The 13,927-nt window shown below is 42.5% G+C and overlaps 1 protein-coding gene across 1 annotated transcript; it reads left to right on the top strand.

Moving 5' to 3' along the window:
• Positions 1-12,708: 12,708 nt before the first annotated feature.
• Positions 12,709-13,212, top strand: LOC148801058 (uncharacterized). The gene has a single exon (XM_088900311.1). It carries the CDS (start codon positions 12,709-12,711, stop codon positions 13,210-13,212), a length of 504 nt encoding a protein of 167 aa, XP_088756437.1.
• The last annotated feature ends 715 nt before the right edge of the window (positions 13,213-13,927 follow it).

Raw genomic sequence — 13,927 nt, 5'->3', positions numbered from 1 at the left:
GGTAATTGGGATATCTTGGGAATTTTGTTCAAAGGGTATTCTAGTAATTTGGAATGGGGGATATTTTGGGATTTTGGTCTGAGGGGTATTTTGATAATTTGGTTAGGGGTATCAGATGAGATCAACAATGGGTTTTGAGGATTTTGAGGTTGAGGCTTGGGTTTTTAGGATTCTATGGGTTTAAGCGGGATTAGAATAGTTTGATCGGGTGTTTGAGGTGAATTGAAGGTTTCGACAACAGACCGAGCAAAAATCAGGTGCTGACAGCTACTGACTATGAAAACCAAAAAGGAAGCAATTGACTATGAAAACCAGAAAGGAAGATGAAATAGAGAGAATTCTCAGAGCCAATCTCTTCGCTAGATTTGTGGCTCTCAAGGGTTCTTCTTCTTCTGATACAGTAGTTAGTTGAAGATAAGAGATCGAATGCTCTAGAATATGGAACCAAACTTATCGGGAAACCTTTGCATTTTGTGATGATTAGTATGAGATTGGGTGGAATCACATCTTCTTGTCTTAAACCTTGCATTTCTGTGACTTAGAGCACCTACCACTCTGAGCTATAGTGGAGAATCTTTACTTCCTGGTTGAGAGTAGGAATTGCTTCAGTTTCCCAATGGAGGAAGCGAGACCAACGAGACTAGGAACCGACAACAACGATTGAGATGGCTTCTCCGATGATTTGTGACAAGATTTGCCACGATTTCTCACCACTGCTACAATTTGATGAAACAAGGGAGAGAGGGAGAGAAAACAAAGGGAAAGGAGGAGAGAGAGGTGATCCACTGGTGGTGTGGCTGGTGCCGGAGATGGATAGGTGATTGCCGGGATGGTGGAAATGGGTTTTGGTGAAAAACAAAACAAACTAGGGAGGAGGGAAAATGGCGAGAGCTCTTTCTCTTGCTGCTTCGACAGAAAATCTTGAGACCTCACTCAACGCCATTAAAGACCATTGGGAGGTCGAGTATTCCTGCTTCTTCAACCTTCCTCCTCCCTCGTCTTTTACATCTCTCAGTCTCAAACCTCTCGGAACATCCAAACGCAGTAGTTGCAAAGGAACCTGGATATCTTCTTCTTCAACTGTTGCTCTACATCTCTTCACCTATCACCTGAATCCTGAAGTAACCATCGTGGTTACTAAGGAAAGATCCATGTGAGTAAAGAAGAAACCGAGATGCTAGCGATGGTGCAACATTCCTCAACGACAAAGAGGTTTTAGACAATTTCCAAAAAAACTAAGGATACTCTAAGATAATAATTAAACAATAAGGATACAGTTTATCAATTAACTAAACAGGAGAGATAGTTTAAGGAACCCTTAAAGTACTTTCAATCTCACTCGTGCATAATTACCTTTTCTGTTCACCACGTGTACTTAAATGTGGCTTCGATTCCTTTTTAATGAACTTGCTTGGGCCTAGTCTGGGATTGGAATAGACTTGCCTTATCCTTAAATCTCTTCGGTCCCACAAAAGTTGCATCTCCTGCTCATGTCCCGATGAACCTAGGGATGCAATTTGATTCAGGTTAGACCTAACCCAATCCATCAGCTAGTCTTGGGCGTGGTTCAGTCCACGTAGTAAATATAGATCCATTTTGTACATTAATTATTTACATAGATGGGCCTCTAGTCCAGCCCACTTAAACCACAACTCATTTAGTCATGATTTGACTGGTTGAGTCTCTGAGTAAAATTAACCAAGACATGATGCCAAGTTGGAACTTAGACAAGCTGTTGAGGCCCTTCAGTGGCACATGAATACGTCAAGTGAATTCATTAGGCTGTGGACACATGAATACAGAATACGTCAAGTGAATTCTACAATGTGGGCCCATATTTCACTACAATTTGCCAGCCACAAAATAGAGCCCAACTCAACCCACGAGAAATTTGATTAACCGCCAATAAAATGAGCATTCCATAATAAATGTTATAACATTCTCTCAAGGCCAGGGGAGGCCTGACTCGACCTGGGCTGGCCTAAATTTTATTGGGCAATCAACGTGGTATTGGAAGATACAATGCTCTGAACCTTATTGGCCTAGAATTTGTGGCTAGGATGGGCATCCTTTGAATAGGTGATGGGCCTAGTTAGGTCCAATTCCAATTTTTCCTCTTGTCCTGATCCTTGGTTCGTGCTTAAGGCCCTAACTTACTAGCCACTTCCTTCCTTTGTCTGTGGAATGATTTATGAGGAATTTGAGTGTATTAAAACCAACCACTTCTAGGAGGATTTGGATTAACATTTATCAAAAATTACTTGTGTAGTTGCTCAAGCATGAAGAAAAGAAATAGCAGTTTCCTTATGTTGGCCACCAACCTTGTCATAATTAGGCTCAGCCCACCAAATCTTAAATTGGCTACACCAATATTTCAAGTTCAATCAGTAATGACTTCTAAAGCTGCTTAGATTGAAGCATATTGATTTTCTTGAGAACTCAATTTCATCAGTTGGGGTTCATCTAAATGTGGAAAATTCTTAGTTGAGGCATGGTTGGCCTGACCCGGATGACTCCGTTTAACTCCACTGAATTTTGAAGGGCTGACGCCGAGGACCTGTATGAACTCATTAAAGATTCAGGTGATCGCCCAACGCCCACCTGAAAAACAGCACTCTGAGACTTCAATAGACAGTTGAGTTGACGGGCTAGATACGAATTAGTCGCAATCTCACATAAACCATAAATTCAATCATCAAATGTAAATTTATGAACAAAGTAGAGTTTATTCGTGGTTCGTCTCCTAGTTTGCCACGTGTACGTGAGATACAGCAGATCAAGTACTTAACTATTAATTACAAAACTGATATTAGTTGATTCATACTATTAGAGAAGATCATGAAAGGAGCTTTTTAGCCTTTTTTCCTTTCCCTATGGCTGGGGTTGAACTTTGGAGGACCATCTAACACAAGCACATGAACCAACCGAACCCAACCTAAACCGGGTTGGGATTATCACACCCAAATCCTAGAAGCCTTCTGTGGTTTAATGGGTCCGATCATGATTCAATAATTGTCAGCCTTCCTTGAGTTGGAAAGAGATGGCTTACTTAATCATTTCAACTGCAACAGAAATTTTATTCAGAACATTACAATTGAGATTATGGTCATTTATTAGAACATTCCCTATAGTTTTACAGATTTATTTAAACTTACCTTATAGTTTGCATTTTATTAAAATACCCCTTATAATTTTTAACCTATTTACTTAATCAACATTTCATTAAGAACTATTGGTTTTGCCATATGAAAATAGTAACATGATCATCTAAACTAAGTGAAAAATGTTTAAGGGCATTGACCCATGGTTGTTTATTCCAAAAGTACCCCCTAAATTGAGTGGAAAATGTTCAAGGGTATAGATCCATGGTTGTTTATTGCAAAAGTACCCTTAACACTTTTTTGTATAAAAAGAAAAATTAACCAAATAGAGAAAAATAGAATGGTTGTCCGTATTTTACTAGGGGCAAAAATAACATTCTTGTTTCTAATTTCTTTTGATTAAATTTATTCGAATGGATATTAGTATTAAAACAGTTATTTTCCACTTTCATTCAATGAAAAATCGATTAAGTAAATTGATTACAAACTATAGAGGATGCTTTAATAAAAGATAAATTATAGTATAGGTTTTAATTAATTCATGAAACTATAGGGGATGCTTTAATAATTGCCAGGCTAGACCAACCCTGGTCTGGCTGTTTGGTACCTAGCAAGCAGTCTAGCACAAGCACGGCTCTTCTAACCCGGTCTAATGACAAGTCAGTCCGATGCAATAAGCCTATTCCTAGGCCTGCCCGATCATGGGCCAGGCTGGGTTACCCATTGCCAAGCCGACCTGCAACCAGCCAGTTAACCAGGCTAGGCTCCTTTGACTACCAACTTAAGACCAACAGGAACAGAACCCACCATTAGATGGTTTAAAAGAGGAGCCCTCTGATTTCACTCATTTATATGGAGGACAGTGGATAAAAGTTTTATCCTGAAATAAAATAAAAAAGGCTCCACCATTAGTCGGTCCTAGCTCTTGAAGCGTTATTGGACAGATAGTAAGGTGTAGATCGCCACACCAGAATGGGTTTTCAAGCTAGCCTGGTGCCACATTGTTTTTAAAGGAATTAGGGCTCACATCTTTTATATCAGAATTCATGTGTTCCCTTTTTCTTTTTCTTTTTCTACTTTCCCCTTTTTTCTTTTTCTTGAACTGACCCACCCAGATCTAGTTGGAACTAATTACTGAAGATTGTTCAATAAATGGAATGGTGGGTATACAGAACCTCACTGATTATAAGTGGTTAAGTTTGGGCCTGATAGCTGGGTTATGGTGTTGTGTAATTCCAGCCCCTGTGGAGCTCTAGAAGGCCCTTTCTATTTCATTTCCAGCAGCCTTTGTTAGTCGGGATGTTTTTTGTGTCTTTTTATCCTTTCAGCAACTTTTCTATACGGTATATAATAAGTAAAATCTTGGATAAATTACAGAGTGCTATCTTGTACTTTGGGGGTAGTAACACTTAGAGGCTGTTCGTTTTCTCTTAAGTCTTATCTTTTCCTTTCATCTCTTAAAGTACAATTACACAACTTTTTGTTTTTCAATGATACCCCTAAAAAGACAAACAAAAACTCTCATATATAGGGTCAAAATGGATATTTGATTATTTTTAAAATTCAAAACAACATTCTCTGATTCAGGGTTCAGAAGAAAGAAAATTTCACTAATAGCAATATACCTCTTAATGTAATTATTGCACTTTATGGGCTAAGAGAAGAAATGAAAGTATTTCTTGATAAATAGTTCTACCACTTTTTTGTATTTTTCTTTTTCTTTTGCAATTTTCTGTATTAGTTTTTTTCTTTATTTTTTTTGGGTTCATGGCCTGATGGCCTGTATTTTTTCTTTGTTGCATTTTTTTTTTTATAATTTTCTACATTTTATTTTATTTTATTTTCTGTTTTATGTTGTATTTATCAATTATTTGCAAAATAGTTTCATGAGATGATATAAAGGCATTTTGGGATGTAAAAATGTTTAAACAGTCGCATGAGAATATTTTGTAAAGTTAAGTGACCAAAATCTAAAACAGGGACAAAGTGCTGTAATTGATGGGTCTTTGTCTCTCAATTCTCAAACGAAATTAAAGTTTGGGGGGATGGGAGTTTGTAATTTATCTATGTTTCTATATCTCTTAATTTACAGTTTCTACGCAAAACCGAAGCCGAAGTGAGACATAACATCTCTCCTCTATATCATCTGCAATGTGACATATCTTGGATGGATCCATTAGTGAGACATAACAAAACATAAAGCTCAGCTCAATACTATTCGACACGCTAGCCATAGGAGAAGGCATTACCTTTTTCTTTAACAAAGCTGATGCTACAGCTAAACCGCTTCCAATTCAAGGTGTATCAATCGTGGATTGTTGTAGATTATTGATTCTCATGACTGTCACAAACTTTTCAAAAGAAGGAGAAGGAGAAGAAGATGAAGAAAAAAACACACGAACAATTCCTAAATTCAAGCCAAAGGAGCTAGGCCCATTTTCTGAGTTTTCAACGTACCAAGGAATCTTAGACATGGCAAATCGGTTAGAAACCCAAAACAAGTGTCCAAAGTTCTTCTCCCCAGTCCCCACCCACTATTCATGCCTCATGGAAAAAGATTGACCTGAAACGCTATTATATATGAAGTATTTCTGTTTTGTTTTGTTTTGTGTTTCTAATTTACAAAAAAATAATAATGCTTTCTGCTTGAAGTTTTCTATGAACTCTGCATTCATGTCTTGGATTGGATCTGCTAGTTGTGATATGGGGTTCTGTTGTAAAACTTGGGACAAACTGTACATACAGAGGATTGGGACCCACATTTGGCTGAAACCATTTTAATAATACCATCATTGCTATTTGCTGCACGTATGCCACACATCCAAAATAAGTCGGACCCACCATTCAAAGAGACTGACCAATCAGTGAAAGACCAATTTAATTTGATCATCATAACCATCAAAATCTATTTGAAATTGCTTTCTTGCCAAGTACCCATCAAAGGTTACAACTTAGAACACACCTACCCTCCTCACAACACTTAAACTACACTACTTGAAATTTCTTAAGGAACGGGACATGCATACCACGTGCCAATTCTCTACTTGTCAAATTGAATTTCATATCGAACCAGCCCTTTGATTTCCAAGTATTTTAACATACAAAAATATACAGAAAATGATTTGGAAATGTTCCCTAATCGTATGGTTAATTTGTAGGATATAAAAATGGACAAAAGGGACTGACTAATTAATCATTCTTATTTATTGATTTGAGTAGCTTTATTTTGGAAAAGCATCTGCTTTGGGATCAGGCCTACAGGGGCCCAAAAGCATTGTGATGATGGGCTCAAACGTGTATGTCAAACAAGATGCCCTTTTATAAAAATTCTAATAAACTTGGATGGGATAGCTTTGGTTATACGAAAATGATATTTCAATCTTACACCAGACTCCAAGAATTCCAACCGGACAGCATTTTCCTATTAAGTGGGTGCGTTAATTTATTTATTTTAGGAGTTACTTCTTCATTTTATATTTTAAGGAAATAGTGATAACTGATAAATTAACCAAAATAATTAGGTCAAACAAACAATTAACCAAAATAAATAAAATAAAATAAAAAATTGAGTGGGCTTAGGACCCATCCGAGGAGTACAAGAATATTTGTCATCCAGAGTCAAACACCTTAAAACAGTGAGATAGGGTTAACAACAGTATGTTAGCTTTCTAGCTCAAGCTCTTAAATGTAGTTCAACACATAGAGAAGATGGTCCGTACCATCCATGTAAAGGCTCCCACTCCTAAGGTAGACGATGATGATAGTTAATCTACAGTTTTATTGCTTCTTTTTATTTTTTCTTAATTTTTGATGGAGGGTGGCACGACCTAGAGGTCATGTAGACGCGATTTGTCCGAAGGATGATTACTCAGCGAAAAGAGCTCGGTAAGCAAAAGTTAGAGTTTGGGTATTCGGTCACCTCGATACAAAACCACATTAACAAAAAGTCACCTTGGTGTAAAGACATCTCGGCATCTAATCCAGTTCGAGGCTTAAGACCTGGAGTGACACATCATCAACTCCAGAAGCTTCCCAATGAACTCCGAACCTCACGGGATCATGCCACATAATGCCAGGTCTTATCGTCTCCCCACCCGAATCGGGCGAAGATGATAGACCTCCTTAACTGATACGTTACTCCCCAACTAAAGCGGAAATGAATCGCATCTATTAAGGCCGAAGATCTCGGGACCTTTTGTAAGACCCACGGTGGCTCAGCTATATAAGGGCAACAACCTCTCCAAAGCCCAGGTATGTGCAGTTGTTTACATTTAAGCTCTTTAGCATCCAAAATTTTAGCTCACAATAGCAACATATTACTAACTTAAGCATTGGAGCGACCTCCCTGGGTCTTCCACCCCGGTCTCTCTGATCTCTGTTTCGCAGATTGATCCAGCTCGCCACGCGAAGCACGTCCAGACAACCCTCCAGCTAGGAGCTTCCAGATGGCGCATCATCCATTGGCGTCGTTTGTGGAAATCACGACCGAAAGGTCATCCCAAGAGTAGCAAGTAGTCGTTCCCCAAGGATCCTCAGTGACTATCAGCCAGTTCACCATCCCCCTGACCGCCTTCGGGGTCCTGTCGCTGTTCGTGCCACACACTACCCAACAGATGAGTGTACCGCTCCCCCAAGTGAGCACCACATTCTCGGAGCCTTCTGTAATTCCCCCGAGGGTCGGGCACTCCCAGTTCATCGATCTCGTCTAGAGCGTACGAACGATGCAGATCCAAATGTCGGCTGGTAAACCATCGTCAAGGGAAAATCCATAACCAAAGTTAGAATCGGGTTCATCAGAACGTCTGCCGGTCCCCCCCCCCCCCCCCCCCCGCGGTGAAAGAACCTCACAAGTATCGGTCCCTTCCTAGGGACGGATGTTGCCGCGGGGGCACAGTAGGCGACCAGCATACTCCTGCTTCCCGAAGAGAAAGCTCGAGAGATAGGCCAGAACCTAGCCAGCCTGAGAGACTCAGTCAGCAAAATCCGCATATGGATCGTCAGCTCGGGGCCCGAAGTGTGGGCTCAAGAAGAGACCCCTTAGTTCCCCGCGACAGCCAGCACCAAACGTGTGACGAAGAATAGGCGGTGAGGAAAACCCTTGAACCACCTTGCCTTACTATTCAGAGTAAGATTGAAGTACCTGATAATACTAAGGTTGGCAACACGAATGCTGCACCACCAAAGAAATAGTAGTGGTGATGCCACAAGACTCGCCGCTCAACATCAAGAAACGATCCACCAGTGAAGCCCAACCATCCCACGGATCAAGGTCGTGAAGGAGACGAGGTGAGCTTGGTGGCCACAAGAACAACACTTGCTCTCTTGATTCGGCCATCCCCCCTATCACCTGGGCTCCTAGCGGCCCCAATGCCAAAAATTTTCAAGGTACATCCGCTAGACAAGTATGATGGGTCCTTTGATCCTAACGATCACGTGGATGCATTCCAGTCCCAGATGCATTTCACCGGGGCCGACAAGGCGTGTATGTGCATGACTTTCTCCACCACATTCAGAGGAGTAGTTCGGACCTGGTATAAGAACCTTGCTCTGGGTTCCATCAGAAGTTGGGCACAGTTTACAGGCCCACTTCATCACTAGTAAAAAGTGCCCGAAGTCACATGAGAGTCTTCTAAACGTGGTGCAAAGGGAAGGAGAATCTATATCAAGCGCTTCAACGAGACATGCCTGTAGATACCGGACCTTGACCCAGCAATACAGTCTCACTACAACACGAAAAGGAATCACTCACAAAGAGTTCAAATGGCACGTTGTGGGCAACAAGCTGAAGAACATCACCGAGTTCCACAAGTTGGCCGATTAGTTTATCAGTACAGATGAAGAGATAAACCAAAAAACTGACAACCAGCCTGGCGAAAAGAGGAAAAGAGAGGAAGAAGGAATGAGCAACAAAAAAAGGAAAAAAAGCAACTCCCAAAAGCGAAGAAGTAAGTCCCTGAGCTCAAGAGGTAAATCTCCTTCTCGAAGCTATAAGTCGGGTCGGTGTTCCAAGACCCCGCCCATGGAGAGAACCAACTATACTCCCCTAAACACGAAGAGGGGAGAGATCCTAATGGTCATCAAAGATTCCTCTATTGTCAGATAGTCATCCAGGCTAAGGAGAGACCCAATGACCAGGAACCCGAATGTCTATTGTCACTTTCATCGGGACCATGGTCACACCACAAAAAACTATAGGAATCTCCGTGATGAGATCGAGGAACTAATCTGTCATGGATACTTGAAGAAGTATATTTTGAATGAGGAAAAAGGACAAGGGGACCGATAGGGAGATTGGAAAAAAGATTCCCCATAAGGTAGTAGACAGAACGAACAGCCACCTCAGTAGTTACCAGAGGAGAGACCAGTCCGCTGCGTGATCAATATGATCACCGGCAGATCCATAATTGCAGGGTGCACCTCAGCAGCAAGAAGAACACCGGCCCATGAATTGGAGAGTGTAGGCAAAAACTCGCAAAGCGACATCGGCTCAAAGAACCTATTTTCTTCATCGAAGACGACGCACGCGGGATTCAGTATCCGCATGATGATGCCTTAGTCGTAAAGCTCAGAATCAATGACTTCGAAGTGAAGCGGATCCTGGTGGACTCGGGCAGCTCAGCAGATATCCTCTTCAAGGAGACCTTCGATAAGTTGTAGTTACAACGGAGTGACCTAAAGCCAGCAGATGCACCATTCGTACGAATCGAGCACACTTTCCTAGTAGTCAGGACTCCATCCCCCTACAACGCGATCATAGGTCGGCCTATCACACACGTTCTACATGCGATAGTGTCCACTTATTACTTAGTGATGAAGTTCCCAACTGATTACGATGTGGGGGTTGTGCGAGGTGACCAGCTTGAATCCCATAAATGTTACGTGGCCGCCCTAAAAGGAAAAGCAAAACTGGTGGAGGATATCAAGCTTGAGCAACCAGCGTAACATACAGAGGAGCAAGCTGCCCCACGACAGAAGAAATGGTCCACATAACGGTTTCTGAGACCGAATTGACCAAAACTCTTCAAATTAGTGCCTTGATCAACGAGCCACTCTGAATTCAACTATTAAGTTTTTTACTTAATAATTTAGATATTTTTGCTTGGTCCGCGACAGAGATGCCTGAAATTGACCCCAAAATAATAATTCACAAGCTTAATGTTGACCCTTTAGTCAGACCAGTAAGACAAAAGAAACACAACCTCACCTAGAACGATGGAGGGTAGTCGATGATGAGGTTGGGAAGCTCCTCGCGGCAAACTTCATTAGGGAAGTCCATTACCCAAACTAGGTTGTCAACCCGGTTCCGATGAAGAAGGCCAATGGCAAGTGGCGCATGTGCGTCGACTACACCGGCCTGAACAAAGCCTGCCTAAAAGACTGCTTCTCACTGCCCAAGATTGACCGCCTAGTAGACGCGACTTCGAGGCACGAGTTGCTGAGTTTTTTGGATGCCTACTCTGGTTACAAGCAGATAAGAATGGACCCTGCTAACCAGGACAAAACCACATTTATAACCGAGCTCGGGCTATACTGTTATAAAGTTATACCCTTTGGGTTGAAAAACGTTGGGGCAACATTCCAATGCCTTGTAAATAAAGTTTTTCAACCATTAATTGGCAATAAAATTGAGTGTTATGTTGATAACATGGTCGCGAAGACCCAATTTTTGAATTCTTTATTAAATGATTTAAATGATGTCTTTCAAGTCTTAAGTATAGTATGAAATTGAACCCGAACAAGTGTATCTTTGGGGTCAGGTTGGGTAAATTTCTAGGTTATATAGTGAACCAACGTGGCATCGAAGTCATTCTTGAAAAAATTAAGACTATCCTAGTTATGAAACCACCTCGGAAAATAAAGGAAGTCAAGAGATTGACCAGTCGAGTAGCAACCCTAAGCCGGTTCATGTCTAAATCGATAGGTCAATGCCTGCCCTTTTTTAAAAGCAATAAAAAAGAACAAGCACTTCGAATGGGCCGAGGCGTGCTAGCTCGCGTTTGACGAGCTGAAAAAATATTTAAGTACTGCTCTGGTTCTAACCCGACCTGAAGAAGGAGACGAGTTAAAGATGTACTGATCAGAGTAGACCGGGTCCAACGGCTCGTCTACTATGTTCGTAAAGTTTTGCAGGATGCTGAAACCAGGTACCCCAAGATTGAGAAACTAGCGTACGCACTAGTCATAGCAGCCTGAAAACTACGCCCGTACTTCCAGGTCCACACTATTGTTGTCCTTAGCAACAGGCCTTTGAAGCAGATTCTGCTCAAGCCCGAGGTGTCTGGAAGATTAACAAAATGGTCCATCGAACTAAGCAAGTATGATATCCGGTTTGAGCCCCCATGCATCGATCAAAGCCCAAGTCTTAGTGGATTTCGTCATAGAATACACGTTCAGCACGCCGACCCTAGAACTGACTGAGCCCACCAATATGTTGGAGAAATCGACCAATGCGGCACCGTTCCCTGCCAGGGTTAAGCCAACATGGGATGAGGAGCCCTAGATCCTCCACGTAGATGGCTCAATGAATCTATGAGGAAGCGGTGCCGGACTGGTCCTGTACAAACCAAGCAAGGTGAAGCTGAAGTACTCCCTTCGGTTTGGAATTGAAGCGCTGAACAACAAGGCAGAGTATGAGGCACTAATCGCCAAACTCAATCTAGTAAAGGAGATGGGAGCAAAACACCTCGTCGTATGTAGTGATGCCTAGTTGGTGGTTAACCAGGTTAATAGTGCTTATGAGGCTCGTAACCAAACCTTAGCAACATACTTAGTCAAGGTCAGAGCAATTCTGTAGAACTTCAACTCTTGCTTCCTCAAGTAGATATCGAGATCCAAGAATGTTGAAGTCGATGCACTATCTCGATTGGCTAGTACTAGTGAAATCACGAAGCAGACAGTATATATCAAAGACCTGCCTCACCCTATCATTCTCGGGGAGGTAGAAGAGGTCGCTCCCATGTTAGTAGCAGAACCAAGTTGGATCGTCGACCCACTCGTCAATTATCTGCTCCACGGACCCTGCCAGCAGAATGCAATGTAGTTCGAAGGGTAAAGCGACAGTCAACCCGATATGTTCTTATCGTTGAGCGGCTGTATAGAAGATCATTCGTGCTCCCCTACCTACATTTCTTGCGACCTTCAGAAGTAGATCAAGTACTGCGTAACATCCACGAGGGACTATGCGGAGGACACCTGGGGGAAAGGGCACTTTCCCAGAAGGCACTAAGGCAAGGATATTATTGGCCTACCATGAAGGCAAATGCCCTTGAGCTCGTCAAGAAGTGTAACAACTACCAAAGGCTTGCCAACATCCCCCGACTACCTGTTGCAAATCTAAAATACCTCACTAGCCCGTGGCCTTTTCAATGGGGAATAGACATTCTCGGACCTTTCCCACCAGCAATCAGGCAGAGGAAGTTCTTGGTCGTGGCAGTAGATTAATTCACAAAGTGGGTAGAGGCCGATCCCTTGGTAACCATTACAGCCCGCAATGCGTAGAACTTCTTCTGGAAAAAACATAGTGTGTCGTTTCGGACTATCTCGCGTGTTGATATCCGATAACGGCAAGTAGTTCGAAGACATCAAGTTCCAGAACTGGTGTGCCAAGATGGGAATCCAGCAAAATTTCACCTCGGTAGCACACCAGCAAGCGAACGAGCAAGCTGAAGTGACAAACAGGGTGATCCTTCATGGACTAAAAGCTCGCCTAGCCCGAGCTAAGGGATTATGGGTGAAGAAGTTGCCTAGTGTCCTTTGGGCATACCAAACCACCATCAAGACCACCATGGGTGAAACACCCTTCAACCTCACGTACGGTACAGAGGCAGTGATCCCAGCAGAGATCGAAGTGCCAACATTGCAACTCAAGGCTTACGACGAGGAAGCAAACGATGACAAACTCCATACCAACCTAGACTTGATAGAAGAGGTATGGGACTTAACCTACATTCGGACAACGGCTTACCAGCAGAGAGTAACTCGGTACTATAACGCCCGGGTGAGGAAACGACTATTCCGAGTCGGTGACCTGGTCCTTCACAAGGTAATGGTACATGAGCCTGACGTGGGAAAGCTCAGTCTAAATTGGGAAGTCCCCTACCAAAAAGCCTAAGGGCTATAGTGCCGAGCTAACACAAGATCTCGGCACCTCATGGGACCCATTCGCTTCTTTGGCATGGGCAAGATCAAGGATAAGGAGAGTGGACCTTAAGTCACTCCCAGATGCCTAAGGGTTAAGGTGTCAAGCTGATAAAAGACCTCGGTACCACATACGGGCTTAGGTATAGACAGGTCAAGTATATATACCCTATAGTGTCTACCCCCACCCTGGCATTCAATAACGATTGATGCCTATTTGAGTTTGGGAGTGATCTATACTTATAAAAATTTTGCTCCTATATGGTTTAGCTCACGAATTTGGAGAAATCTACACTTAGAAAATTTTGTGCACAAGGAGTTTTTATAAGAATACTTGTATTTCATTAATAAGATGCTTCGGGTGCATAGTACAAAAAAAGAGAAGCATCAGCGGGTGGATTTGTCTCCATGCGGTCCTCGGCGGCATTAGCATCATCAAGAAGGTCGTCACCACTCTCCTCCTCGGAATTGGGCTCCTTCGCGGCTTCGATGGCCATCTCCTTCGTGACTTTAAGTGTCATGATGGCGCTAAGGTCGAGATGGGGAAATTCACGCTGGTTCAACCACCTGTTGAGCTTAAAATCCTTGCGGTAGCCCGCAGTCCCAACCTCAACCATCTTCTCACGGTACTCCGCCGAAGACTTATACTCCTCCACAACCTTGGCCTTAGCATCCTCTATGGCCTGAAG

The sequence above is a fragment of the Nelumbo nucifera genome, chromosome 3, assembly GCF_055504915.1.
Source record: "Nelumbo nucifera cultivar China Antique chromosome 3, China Antique-T2T, whole genome shotgun sequence".
NCBI lineage: Eukaryota > Viridiplantae > Streptophyta > Magnoliopsida > Proteales > Nelumbonaceae > Nelumbo > Nelumbo nucifera.
Note: the sequence above shows the minus strand (reverse complement) of the source record. Positions and strands in the feature narration are given on the sequence as shown.

Excerpts from the sequence above, each read along its gene's own strand:
- LOC148801058 (XM_088900311.1), top strand. The coding sequence starts at position 12,709 with ATGGGAATCCAGCAAAATTTCACCTCGGTAGCACACCAGCAAGCGAAC.